Source organism: Hippoglossus hippoglossus, chromosome 17 (genome assembly GCF_009819705.1).
Source record: "Hippoglossus hippoglossus isolate fHipHip1 chromosome 17, fHipHip1.pri, whole genome shotgun sequence".
In the NCBI taxonomy this organism is placed as follows: Eukaryota; Metazoa; Chordata; class Actinopteri; order Pleuronectiformes; family Pleuronectidae; genus Hippoglossus; species Hippoglossus hippoglossus.
Genome location: NC_047167.1, coordinates 19,629,613 through 19,643,462, shown reverse-complemented (window position 1 = coordinate 19,643,462; position 13,850 = coordinate 19,629,613). Strand labels below are relative to the sequence as shown.

Sequence of the window (13,850 nt, the reverse complement as noted above, 5' to 3'; positions counted from 1 at the left end):
TCAAAATGGGACATTTCAGCAAAAAAAAGTCTTTTACTCTTTTTGCTGTTTATACTTCTTGAAAATACAAAATTTCATTGAGTAAACATGCCCTGTTAGCTTAATTTTCCACCCGACACATCACTGTTTCCTTCATACAGTTACCAGAGCCACTGATCCTGTATCGATACTACAACGACTTCATCGGCCTGTCCAAAGAGTGTCAGCGAGTGATAGTGGAGGAGGTCGACAAATCTCCCGACACCCACACTGGAGAGAAAGGCGGCCCGAGCGTCCAGCTCAACAGAGTCATTTTCAAGATCCGAGATCTGCTCCGCCAGCTGCCCACAGCCAACTACAGGACGCTGCGCTTCCTCATCGCTCACCTGAGCAGGTAAGGGCTGGAAACACAGAACTACAGCGAGTAGATATATGTGTAATTCTTCCCTAAGAATAACTTCCCTAAAGCTCAGAGGAAGTGTTACAAAGAACATAAACTCTGTTTACGGTCATCTTTTTGTTTAGGGTCTTTCCCCCTAATCTGACACAAGTACGGACTTTTTAAAAACGAATGATCATTTCCCTATTATTTAAATTTGATGATTTTCTAGAAATCTAATCTAGAAATTACTGCTATTTGGTGTTGTTAAGTGTCTATGAATGATTTATGGACTTACAATCACATGACAGAAAAGTGTTTTAGACGAGTGACTTGAGGCAGGTTTGAGTTTTCTTCCATTGAAGGTAGTTCAGTAGTTAGTTCAGTTCAACCTTTACTTCTTGTCACAGTCAACACCGACTTCTAAAACTTCTGAATTCTAAAACTTCCTAAAGGGAACAATGCAGACTATTTGTCTTACGTCTTAAGTTATTCAACCCTTACTTAAATACATATATAAATACTAATGCCTGTAATGTGTGTTATAAATTAAACTAACAATCCCTCCTTACGACCTCAGAGTGAACGAGCAGGCGGAAGAGAACAAGATGACAGCGAGTAACCTGGGTATTATCTTCGGCCCCACGCTGGTGAAGCCCCGGCAGACCGACGCCGAGGTGTCCCTGTCCTCCCTGGTGGATTACCCCTACCAGGCTCTGATGGTGGAGCTGCTGGTTCGACACTTCCACACGGTCTTTGACGTGTCGCCTCTGGCCGGCTCCGACCTGTCCACCACCGGCCAGGGGTCGCCTAAGCTCACCCCTCAGGAGAAGCTGCAGCGGCTCAGCAGACACTCCACCTCCCTGATGGACATCAAAGAGGTGAGGACGGGAACTGGACAAACAGATCTTGTTTTAAGTGACTATTTAATCCTTAACTGTCCATTTTTGTCCCTGCAGAGCGCCAAAGTGTACAAAAGATACTCGTCGGTGATCCCATCCTCGCACATCCTGAACGAGGTGCAGGAGGTCCAGCCAGGAACGGACAGAACCGACGGCTCGGCCCAACTCAACGGGGTCCAGGCTTCCAGCGGAGGAGAAGTCCAGAGGTCAACTTTGGTGTTTGGCCGTCCCAGCATTACCAGCCCCACTCTTCCCAGCGCGGCACCAAAGGTCCAGTTACGCACCCAGCGCACCAGACAGGGGTCCCGACCGATCAGCATGCCGCTGGAACGTCTGCCCGCTCCTGTCCAGATAAGCGAGAGGAATAATCGAAACGCTGCTGCTAATGTTGACGCCGCCTCCTCCGAGCGGGAGAGCGTATCTGAAACTATACGGGAGATACCGGAGCCGGAAAAGTCCCGGCAAAGTGGCTCATCCAGAGTGAGCACCTACTACATCACACCTTTCATTGACACGCATTCAATGCAGAGGAGAACATGGGACAGGAAGTACAAGCACTATGATGTTACACCCAGGACTGCTATGATCGTGGCCAACCTGCCGCCTTCCAGCGCTGGAGTGCAACCTGTAAAGGCCACGGTGCCCGTCACACTCAACCCCACTGAAACCACCACCTCTGTGGTCTCCACCGCGCCCAGTTTGACCAGCATCTTCTCCACCAACCCCTACACGGTCATGCCCGGCTGGACGTCTAAAAGGGAAAACGACACAGGCAATTCAGTCGGTGGATCTAGTAGCTCACCAAACCTTCCACTTACGCTCAGGGCACCGAGAACTCTGCAGCCTCCTCCCGGAACTTTCTACAAGCCGCCGGTTTCCAGAGCTCGGACGCTTCCAAACTGGACTACAACTGTTACCACCACCACAACCACCACCTCCGCGCTCGCCTCTGTCAGCCCCGGTCAGGTAGTCACCCCGTCCCCTGCCCCGACAAGCCCCCTGCAGACACCGCTCCAGACCCAAGACTCCACCGACAGCGCCATCGACCCCGGGGTCTTGACCTCTGCTTCCCTTTCCCCACCCCAGTCCCCACCCCCGAGTAGCCCCGACGACCTCAGCCCCAGCGAGACTAAACCCGTCTACCAAAGACTGCGAGCTCGACGGCTGCAGGAGCTGGAACACAGGGAGGCTCATTTTGTCTGATGCCAAATTAAAAAAAACATTTTATCTGTAAATATGAATGTATCTGTGCCATAGTGTATACTGGGGGGGGTTACCAACAAGCTGAGGGTGGGAGGAAAATAATAGGCCTGTGAAATAAACCATGAAAGTGTTATAAGTACTAATATATTCTATTTTACACTTTGAAGTCATAGCGTCAACATTGCTTGGTCTACGAGTTCAAAACAAGCGAAACAGAAAAAACAACGTTGAATGTTCAGTGTCGCGTTCTGAAATATCAAAAATGTACATTGTTTATTTTTTATGTCAAAGAAAATTTGCCAACCACAATTTTTTTTTGTTTGTAAAAAAAAAAAAAGATTTAAAGTCTTGCTCAGTTTTATTTGTTCCATAATTATATTTTATTTTAATCACACAATGCACTTAATACAGGTTGTAATTCTAATGTTGCCTTTATTGTTAAAATTTGCTAAATGTTGCATTTTATTCCACGAGGAATAGATGACGGTAATTTTTTTTTTTTTTAACATGAGGTTCTTAATTTGAAAGAATTTTCCACCGTAGCCTGTGATTGGTACATTTGTTTTCTCAGTATGTAAGCCCTATGTATCTGTTTACGTTTTTTATATTCATACATACTGCATGTTTGCCACAGTCATTTTGTCTCATTACAATTTTGTGACTATACAGAAGAAAAAAAAAATGACATGCAACAATTTCTTGCTGCAAATTAAACATGTTCTTTAAACTGTTATTTCCGCTCCAGTTGAGTGTTTGTTTTATTTCAGTGCTTCAAAAACAAGAGTTTTTGTTATTTTTAAGCTTTGTGGTATAAACTGTTATTTGCAGTTCCCAACTATTCCCTGTTTCACTCATGTATCCAGATTATCGGATTTATTTTTCGCTGTAGTGGACAAATTGCAGTGAGATGCAGTTGAGTGGATTTAGATCCTCTGCTACAAGTTATGATTTCAGTACTGATTGATCTGCCAATTATTTCTCCATTAATAATGTCCGACCAACAGCCCAAATCTCAAAAAGTTCAAACTTGCACTGATATAAACGAAGGATAACACTATTTCACGTATTTCATTTTAAGTATTTCCTGTGATTTCGGAGGAAGTTTCCTGCTTAGACCAGTGGAATTTGGGGCAGATGATATGTAAGTTAATTTAAAACTCACGTTGCATTTGTCTGTAATGTGTTTGTCTCTTTCTGGGAATATCCTTGGAAGTTATTAAGAAACGACAAAAGCAACAAACAAAAAAAGTCACGTATGAGATTCAGGAAACTGCGAATGCTTAAAAAACAACTCCAACGATGAATCGATTGTCTGAGTATTTCCCGGGAGATTTTTGCCCATTAACTGATCAACCAATGTTTTCAGTTCCAATATTCAATGAGTCAAATGAGCCAACATTTTTATATGAGACATTTAAGTAACAGATTGTCCTGTGACCTTGTTTTACTCTCAGTGTGTTACTCCTGTATTTGTCGGCTGAGGGAGTGAAGCAGCCACTCGAGCCTCCAGGTCTCTGTGTCTGAGAGTCGAGCTGTGAACTCCCCTCAGTTTTCCAGCGCTCTCCCTCTGCCTCCGTCAGGGCTCCTGCATTCTCCCGACCTAACGACCCGTGTCACCTGCTCCACCTTGTCGAGCTGCTGGGTGCGGGGACTCCATCAGACCCCTGCGACCCCACCCCCCTCGCCCTCCTCCGTCACTTTGAGTCTGGGTCAAAACTCCGATTGGCTCAGTGTCAGTGTTTGGCCGAGGGCTTCCAATGACTGCAGGTGAATCTTGGCCCCGTGGACAAACACTGTGGAGGGGATCAAACCTGTGAAACCCCTCCATCCCCACCTCCCCTCCCCTTTTCATCGCATCCACTCCACCGCACATCCCTTTCTACGTTTACCTCCAAATGGATGACTGTTGTCTTTTTCTCCGCCTGCCCATGTTGAGCTGGGAGATTAGAGCAATCAGATTAGGAGTGCTGCTGACCTGCAGGCGGAGGAGAGAGAGAGAGGGGGAGTGAGGGAGTGAGGGAGCAGCTATAGGAGACGTACGCAGCTCCTCTTCCTCGCTTATTGTTTTCTGTCACTTCAGCTTGTTTGTGAACCTCTTTGCCTCGATGTCGTGCAACTTTAGTCTCGCTCTGTAAAAGGTAAGAATCCGGATTTGCTGTTGTGATTTCTGTTGTTGTAATTGTGCTGTTAGAGCTGACGGGTGCTAATTTAGCTTTTAAAATTACCTGCATCCAATCCTGGTGGAGCATTTTGAATTTCTTTGAATTTATCTGTTAATCCCAGTGACTTAATTCCTACATTTCTTCACATTTCTATCAATCTTGCTCACAGAGGTCCTGTCATGTGTAATTACCTCATGGCAGTTTGAGTCATGAGAAGATTTCAAAGAAGTCGGACACATAATAATCTCCTCTGCTCTCCCGCTGCCGTCTCTTGTTTTTCCTGACAAGTATTTATTCGTCCCTCGCTCCGACGGTCTGCACAGATCCAGTGGACACGTCACTCTGAACAAATTACACCTCGTGTCCGACATTTTCCGAGGCCATCTGCACACAGCCTGTGGACGTGATTGGCATTTCAGGTTTTTTCAGTAACTCCAAAACGATTGTGGAACAAGTCGGCATGAGGAGAAACAAATTGCTTTTTTTTACCAATCAGGTTTACTGAGTCTTGTTTATACTTAAAACTCACATTCAACTAAACATTTCGTTAGTTTTAAAAACATTATACCAACTTGTATTTTTCTGTAGAGAAATGTCATCTTAAGCTGGCAATGTTTTGCTCAGGGGCACTAAAGCAGAGGCTCTATGATTTACAAAAAGTCCATCATTATGGACAAAACCACCACAAACTAATCTAAGGTATTCTGCATGAGGCACAGTCAAATTTGAGTTAAGGAACACCCAAAATCCAAGAAAGAGTCGAGGCCAAGAGTCTGTGTTTCCTGCTGTAAAGATATTTGTTTTTAAACAGATAATGAGAATAATCTTAATTATCACGCTTTTGCAGAAGGATGTAGATGTTTGAGCACCATTGTGTGTTAAGCACAAACATATATCAAGTCTTTTTGAAGATGCACAACAAACACAAAAGTTAACAATGCACGGTTTACAGTAAAATTATTTTTACGTATTTGAAAATGCTTTTATGAAATTATGAAAAACTCAAATTCAACTCTACTCCAAGACATGACTGCTACTTTCTGACGACCAGGCAACAGGATCTAATCTTTTATAGTGTCTATATAAAACCTGCATGTGATGACTCACAGAGGTGTGTGTGTGTGTGTGTGTGTGTGTGTGTGTGTGTGTGTGTGTGTGTGTGTGTGTGTGTGTGTGTGTGTGTGTGTGGGTAGGTAGGTTTGTCACAGGCTGATGACCCCTTCCAGGGGCTGAGCTGCAGAGCGATGAAGACGAGCTCTCAGATCCGCCTGTTGTTGTGGAAAAACTGGACTCTCCGCAAGAGACAGAAGGTACGGAGCTTCGTGTGAGCTGGACACAACGTCCATACCACTGTTCAGCATCATGCACAACACAAACTGCAGCTTCCTACAGGAGCCGGAACTGTTTCTCAGACTTCTGTCTATCAGCGTTTGTATTTGCAGATATGAACCAATACAAAAACTTTTATTTTCTATAAATACATCTGAGGAATAACTGCCATCTAAAAATGGCACCATGGTACCTTCACTGTGACTTACACTTCACCTGTTTCTGTCCAGACTCGCTTCCTGGTGGAGATCTTCTGGCCGGTGTTGTTATTCATCGGTCTGGTGTGGCTGAGGAAAGCGAATCCACTGTACCAGCAACATGAATGTAAGAATGAGACAGTATCAGTAGAACTTCTTATTGGAACAGCAGTACATGTTGACCCTGTGGAAACACTGGTCTAAAGTCACAGGCCCTCACGTGCCCTCCGACACGTTCTCTGCTTTTTCAGGTCACTTCCCCAACAAGGCGATGCCCTCGACAGGGATCCTGCCCTGGATGCAGGGCATCTTCTGCAACGCCAACAACCCCTGCTTCAGATACCCAACCAGGGGAGAGTCTCCGGGAGTCGTCTCCAACTACAACAACTCAGTGTAAGAAGAGTCACAGCCTCAAACCTCCACTGTAGCAGAAAGAATGTAAAACTGGAATTGCTTTAAAAGTTATCATTTGTTTAACTATAATAATCAAAAAAATAGAAAGGTGAATTTAGACCTCAAATCCTGAGAATAAAAATGAGATAAGATAAGATAAGTGTTATTGATCCCCTAATAAATAAAATAAAATAAAATAAAAAAGAGAGCTTTTCACCTTTCCTCATTCCACCTCATCTAGAAGAGTTTATACATTAGACATTAACTCGGCATCTTTTTTCCAGACTGGCTCGGTTCTATGTCGACGTCCAGGAGCTTCTGCTCAACGAGGACGAGGTCCAGCAGCTCGGACGACTGTGGAGAGAAATGTCATCATTCTCAAACTTCATGGACACGTTACGGAAAAACCCATCGGTGGTGTCAGGTAAAGGAAAAATAGAAGAAACAGGACGTAGCACGTCTCTAGTGAGTAAAACTGTTTGTCCTCATCCTGTTGTCCTAACATCCTCTTTCTGTGCCGTCAAAGCGTTTTCCCTCTTTCTCTTTCATTTCCTAAATTCTCTGTCTGCCTCTATTTGAGATGTTGGATATCAAACTATTTAAGTTTCCTCAGTGACGGCTCCTCCAAAAACGTCCTATTCCACTTTCTCCTATTCTGATTAATGTCACATATATATTCTGTTATATAGTTCTTGATATGTACAGGACTGTAGGCACACTTAAAGATGTATTTTTTATATAACTCCAGTTGAAATGAACTTCATACCATTGGCAGGGACACGTGTCTGAACCTGCTCTTCCTCTCGCTCACTGGTCTTTCCCCCGAAACAGTCCAATCCCTGCCTTGTCTGTCTGGCTGTGAATCATTTCCTCTGAGTGGTCCAGTGCTGCTCAGGTCAATATTGTCTTCAGTGGTTCTGTGTCTCTCTCACTGTCTCTGTTTTTCTGATTTTCCATCCAGGCCGTGGGCTCAAGGTAGAAGACATTCTGAAGGACGACGAGGTTCTCACAGCCTTTCTGCTGCGAGACGCCGACCTCTCGAACTCCATCATCCACCAGCTGGTCAATGCAGAGCTGCGACTGGAGCAGGTGCAATTGCAGAATAAAGTGATATTAAGTCACCTTAGCTGTGATTGTGGTGCATCTACATGTTGGGAAACAGTATAAAATGTTCTTCGGCCAAAGCAGTAAAACCTTCTCTTTCTTCCACGGCCTCTAGTTTGCCTCTGGCGTCCCCGACCTGCAGCTGAAGGACATTGCTTGCAGCCAGGCGTTGCTGGAGCACTTCTTCATCTTCCCCAGTCGCATGGGACTCCACGTGATCCGCAACGCCATGTGTGCCCTGAGCCAGCAGCAGCTGCAGAAGATCGAGGACATCCTCTACGCCAACCTGGACTTCTTCAAGATCTTCAAACGGGTAGACCTACTGTTTTGTTCTCAAATGCATCGTATCCAGTGATCCTCGGTGCTTCCTGCTGTTGTTTTCATCTGTTTCTCCAAGTCCTGATCATCAGAAACATGTTAGGAGAAGATTTCTTGTTATTGTCACTGAAAGTAAGAAATGTTTTGCAAATGGGTGTTTTTCATTAACGTCCTGGTTTCCACTGTGAAATCCTCTGGAAGGCGGAGCTTGTTGACAAACTGAGGTCCCTCTTCCCGACTCTTCTATATTTCTTATCGTCAACAATCTCATAAACAAGAAAATACCACAGAAATATAGAGTTTTACATTTGAAATAGTTCATTTTGAGTCAGAATTCATGAACATGAACTGCACACAGATGAGTTTTTAACAGTTTCTAATCGAAAACAGAGCTTTGTGGCACAAAATGTAAGTTTGAATACAAAGGCAAAACTTTCTATTATGATTAATTCATTGTTATTAAAAAACATAATACAAGATATCACCAGGTGTATCTTCTAAGTACTAAAACCTGTTTATTTACACAGTGCAGCCACTGTGTTAATACTGTTGGCACTGGCGCCTGAGCAGCTGCACATTTAAATCAGCAACGTCGCTGATGAAGTGAAGACAAGTTGTTTTTACTGGAATTGTTTGTGCAGGTCTAGCTGACATTTTGGATTTCTATGGGATGTTGTTGCAGAGCCTGCAGTCGTGCCAGCAGAGCATGTGGCGCCGAGTCTCGGATTGAAGCTCGCAGGTGACTCTGCCAAACCTGTTTACTCAGTCATTGGCTTTATCTGGAGCACGGAATAAAGCACAGGCTGTTTGACACAAACACGGGGACCGGCTGTACGACGCAGCTTCTCTACGAACACAGTTTAATGAAAGAAAAACACTTTTAATCTCATATTTATTTGAATGTAATTATTGAATATACGACCAGTGGGAAGAAGATGAATCTGAGCGATATTTACAGAAGCGTGAAGAAAATAAAAGAGTCATTAAAAGAAAACAGAAGCGTCAATATCTATGTTTGTATCCAAACTTTTTCCTTGGCCGACCTCCATTTTCCTCGCTGATACCTCAATGTGTGTTTGGTTTCTACCTGGGGGGGTCAGCTGATGGGCTCAGGGAGTTATCCCTCTTGGCCTGGTTCCCTAATGGGCTTAGCGAGGCCCCGCCCACAGCCTGCGAGGCCGCTGTGAGTGACGTGATGCTGCGTCTCGTATAAATACAAAAGCAACATGTGCCAGTGTAAAGCTGCCAGAAGGCCCGGTTACCTGCTGGAAGACATGACAAGTGTACAAACTGTACATCTGAAACCCAGAGAGAGGGTTGGATTTCATTTTGGTCAAATTTACAGATGGAAATTGTGAATATTTTAGAAGTTGGAGTAAATGTTCGGACATGAAACCTTAATTAAATGATTAATTAATTAATTAATTAAATCATCCATCCACACATTCATCAACCACCCATTCATCTACACATTCATCAACCATCCATCCTCTATCTACAGCTCTTTATCCTTTGCTAAGTTGCAGGTGCCTGGAATCCAATTATATAAGATATACAAACCTTATTATATTGTTAGAGCATAAAAAACTACACTAAATGTGTAAATTAACTTAACTACAACAAATTAAAAGTACTTCGCTTTAATAGTACTTTTAGTTTTACCCTGTAACAATACTGTATAAGAGTTAATTTGAGATCTAATGTTAAGATATTAGTCCCTTAAATGTGATGTGTGTGTGTGTGTGTGTGTGGGGGGGGGGGGGGGCGTGGAGGTTAGAAAGTTTAACTCGAAGCAGGAAGTTGTGTTTTCATGTAGGATCTCAAACATGTAAGAGGCTGATGAAGTAAATCTTGAGTTTCTTGTGCAAATGTCCATGTTGGTAATATTTCAGTGAATATTACACATGTCCACGTCTCCTGAACCAAACAAACCAGATCCTCAGTTTGTTTGGTTCAGTCGTTCACGAGCATCTTAGTGGCGATTGCTGCAATTAGCTCCAGTAAGTTTTTAAAGCCCATTACCACACTGACCTCTTGCCTTGCAACAACTTTCCCGCCCCTGGTTACGCTCCCGTCTCCCGTCCACCTCTCACCGCCCTCCCCTCCTCTTCCCTCGCTTTTTCTCTTCCCCCCCCCCCCCCCCCCCCCCCCCCCCCCCCCCCCGAGCGCCGCGCCGCCTCCCTTCTTCCTCCTTTCATTGAAATGCAGGCACGAGGAATGCGAGAGGAAGGATATCTCATGTGCGTGTTTGTCTTGGCATTCGGGGTTTCCGCAGCCCGCAGCCCTCTGCCCTGACCCGACGTTTTCTAATACCTGCTGCTGCTGCTCATGCTTTCACGATACAGTCACTGAAGGTTTGAGGGAACAATGTGTTTCTATATCAAACAACTGGAGGTGGACATCGAGTTTGGCTAAAGCTATTCGGTGCCTTCATAATTTCATTTGCAGATTGTGTGACAAATAAATGAAGGAAAAATGGATTGTGTGTGTGTGTGTGTGTGTGTGTGTGTGTGTGTGTGTGTGTGTGTGTGTGTGTGTGTGTGTGTGTGTGTGTGTGTGTGTGTGTGTGTGTGTGTGTGTAAAATGTGATGGTTTTCTCTAAATAAATGTTTCTTTGAAGTCTCCAGTTATTTTGGGTCGTTGTCTCTTCATCACGGGACAAACGCAGCAATGGTTTTAATATCGAAAAACAAAGAATAAATTGTGTCTAATGTTTCATGTTCGTGTTCTCATCCTGATTATTAAAACCACAGAGTGAGAGTTGATCACATGACTGAAGCATCTTGTGACTGTGTCTCCACAGATGCCTCAGGTTCTGGATCACAGCTCCCAGGGGGTCGACCTGCACTTTTGGGGTCGGGCCCTCAAGGCGCTGTCGGAGAAGGTCCAACTTGTAAGTGTCCAAAAGTCCATCATAACCTTACACTCCTGTCTCTGCTCCTTCTCCTCATTCTTCTTTTTCTTCTTCTCCTTCTACTTGTTCTCCTCATTCTCCTCCTCCTTCTCATTCTCCTTCTCCTTCTCCTTCTTATCATTCTTCTTCTCCTTCTGTTTCTCCTCTCTCTTCTCTTTCTCCTCTCTCTCCTCTCTCCCCTCTCTTCTCCTGCTCCCATGAACCCTACTACTCCACCATCTCCTTCACGCTCTCCTCTTCCTCCTCCTGCTCCTCCTGGGTCCTGCTCTCTCTCCTTTCTTTTTCTCCTCCTCCTGAACCCTCCTCCTCCACCATCTCCTTCACGCTCTCCTCTCTCCTCCTCCTCTCTTTTCCTCGGCCCTGCTCTCTCCTCTCTCTTCTCTCCTTTCTTTTCTCCTGCTCCTGAACCCTCCTACTCCACCGTCTCCTTCACACTCTCCTCCTCCTCCTCCTCTCTTCTCCTCGGTCCTGCAGGATCGGAGGCTCTGTTATTTTTAGCCCTGCAGGAAACTCACCTCTTCCGCTGCTCCCTGTTTGAGACTCGCTCACAGAGGAGGCTGAGAGATGGACTGTGGCGTGTTCATGTGCATGTGTGTTAACATGAGCTCTGTGCAAGCAACGATATGTGTGAGAATGTCCATGCATGTCCTCACAATGGTGTATTTGCTATGAAACACAATGTGTATGTGTGCACGTGTGCATACATCTTGAACAGAATAGAACAGAATAGAACAGAATAGAACAGCATAGAATAGAATAGGACAGAATAGATCCTGAAGAGAAATAGAGCAAAACAGGGCAAAATAGAATTGAATTGAATAGAAGCTGAGGTTTCAAATATGTCACATGTTAAAAAATGTCTTGAGAAGAAAATAGAAAATCGGAAGAGAAAAATAAGTAAAGAGACAAATAATATAATGTGTAAATGCAAAATATAGAGAAGAATGCGGTAATTTATAGAATAAAAAAGAAACTGCAGCAAATTTAAAGAGTAAAATAATAAAACGTGTCACACTATTACATCATTCAGACGACAAACATGCACACACGCACACAAAAGCAGACAAAGTGACTGGGACTGTGTGTCTCGGCACGTTCACTCCATGTCTGGGGGGGGGTGTGTATCCCATCGTCACCTTAGCTGTGGGTGAGAGCGAGTAAGGGGAGGGGGGTGAGGTGTAGGGGGGGGGGGGACATTCCTGTGAGGTGACACATCCTGTAGGTGGGACCTTCGTATCACCGTGGTGACAGAGAGGCGAGCCAAATGCTGCCGTCACCCACATCTCCTTCCTCTCAGCCCAGCGAGTGTGTGTGATAATAAATGAGAAAAGGGAGTGAGAGTGAGAGAAGAGCGGGGGGGCGGTGTGTGTGTGTGTGTGTGTGTGTGTGTGTGTGTGTGTGTGTGTGTGTGCATGTTCACACGTAATAGTGAGCTGTGAGTGGGGGGGGGGCATAGAAACGATATGAGTCACTTTCATCACTGACCTTTGAAACCAGGTGGATTGTCGTCGCTGCAGAAGCTGAACTGAACATCTCTGGTTCCATCACATTATTGGACGATGCCATTATTAGCTGATCACTGTGTTAACGTCTGACTGGCGGCCTCCTCCTCTGTGTTTCTTCTGAGAGGAAATGATGCTGAGAAATACTGAAGCTATTTTAGTTCCATCAATTGGAGGATATTTAGTCCCCCCCCCCCCCACCCCCCTCTGTCCTCGTCATGCGAGGACAGGCGCCCGTCCAACATGTTTGCTTATCTTTCCATCTATTGTTTAGTTGTAGCGGTTTATTCTGAGAAATGAATGAATGTGAAAGAATATAAATATCCCAACCTTGTTTATAATTATTTAAAGCTAATTATTTACACCGTCCGGGCAATAGTTTCCCATTTAATCATCCTCTGGGGGGGGGGGGGGGGGGGGTTGCATGAAATATGACTTTGCTTAACTCTCTGCAGATTTGAATGAAAGAATCGAGAAGTGATTTTGCACATAGTGGTCACAGCTCATCCTGCTAGTTTCTGGTAGACTGCTGTTAATTGCATGTCTATTTGTGTAATTACGTCAAATTCCTAGTATGTGTACTCATACATGGCGAACAAAGCCGATTCTGAAGTTGGCTGCTGTAGAACCGACCCTCTGCGTCTCTCCTGCAGCTGATGGAGCGGCCGAGTTCTCAGGAGCTGCTGAAGGCCGTCTCCTCTCTGTTCGGAGCCGGGGGTCCTCCCTCCTTCACCCAGCTCGTGTCCAGCGTGTCGGGCCTCTTCTGTGGGTACCCGGAGGGGGGCGGCTCCAGGGTCCTGTCCTTCAACTGGTACGAGGACAACAACTACAAGGTGTTCCTGGGGGTCAACGGCACCAAGAACCGGAACTATGTCTATGATCAGTCTGCCAGTAAGTGTAGAGACTCAAATGCTCGTGTATAATAAATAATAATTACAGTAAATCATACACAAGACACAAACTATCATAGTTAATGGATTTCTGCAATTCTAGTATAAATGAATGTATTTATGTATAAATGAATACTGTGAGGAAATTATACGATAGAGTTTTAGAAACCAGTACAAGATGGATTTATGAGCTGGGGCCATAAATCATATCACACCATTTTCCTGCACATGTTTCAAAGGATTTCTTTGCAGAATATATTTTTATGAATACAAATTTAGTTTTTCTGAGCATTTATAAGACTTCTGATCCACATTTGTGTAAAAGATGAGATTCAGAGGCAATTCTTACATCAATAGTTTCATTATATGATCCATTAAGTAGCCGTTTTGGAGCTTTTGATCAGGTCACATGATCTTCATCAGCAGAAGCAGCTGAGTTGTCATGATTGTTGAAAGCTTCTATCAATTAAACTAATTTAATTTAAAAAAAGAGGATTTATTTACTAAATGAAGTAATTGTTTTACCATTTTCTTTTTTTTAATCTCAGTGCAGATCCTGGAATTGTCCTTCCTACTGT

The 13,850-nt window shown here is 44.4% G+C and overlaps 2 protein-coding genes across 4 annotated transcripts in view; both read left to right on the top strand.

Moving 5' to 3' along the window:
• Positions 1–3,196, top strand: part of LOC117778294 (rho GTPase-activating protein 29-like) — a 32,986-nt gene extending 29,790 nt beyond the window's left edge. For both annotated transcript variants that reach the window (XM_034613780.1, XM_034613781.1), the window contains 3 exons: positions 141–373; positions 939–1,239; positions 1,318–3,196. In XM_034613780.1, the coding sequence (XP_034469671.1) occupies positions 141–373; positions 939–1,239; positions 1,318–2,463 (1,680 nt within the window). In that variant the 3' untranslated portion in view covers positions 2,464–3,196. The remainder of the gene's footprint in view (positions 1–140; positions 374–938; positions 1,240–1,317) is intronic.
• Positions 3,197–4,348: 1,152 nt separating this feature from the next.
• Positions 4,349–13,850, top strand: part of LOC117778625 (retinal-specific phospholipid-transporting ATPase ABCA4-like) — a 33,330-nt gene continuing 23,828 nt past the window's right edge. For both annotated transcript variants that reach the window (XM_034614337.1, XM_034614336.1), the window contains exons 1-9: positions 4,349–4,601; positions 5,823–5,935; positions 6,185–6,278; positions 6,403–6,544; positions 6,829–6,968; positions 7,506–7,633; positions 7,764–7,961; positions 10,770–10,859; positions 13,036–13,273. In XM_034614337.1, the coding sequence (XP_034470228.1) occupies positions 5,870–5,935; positions 6,185–6,278; positions 6,403–6,544; positions 6,829–6,968; positions 7,506–7,633; positions 7,764–7,961; positions 10,770–10,859; positions 13,036–13,273 (1,096 nt within the window). In that variant the 5' untranslated portion in view covers positions 4,349–4,601; positions 5,823–5,869. The remainder of the gene's footprint in view (positions 4,602–5,822; positions 5,936–6,184; positions 6,279–6,402; positions 6,545–6,828; positions 6,969–7,505; positions 7,634–7,763; positions 7,962–10,769; positions 10,860–13,035; positions 13,274–13,850) is intronic.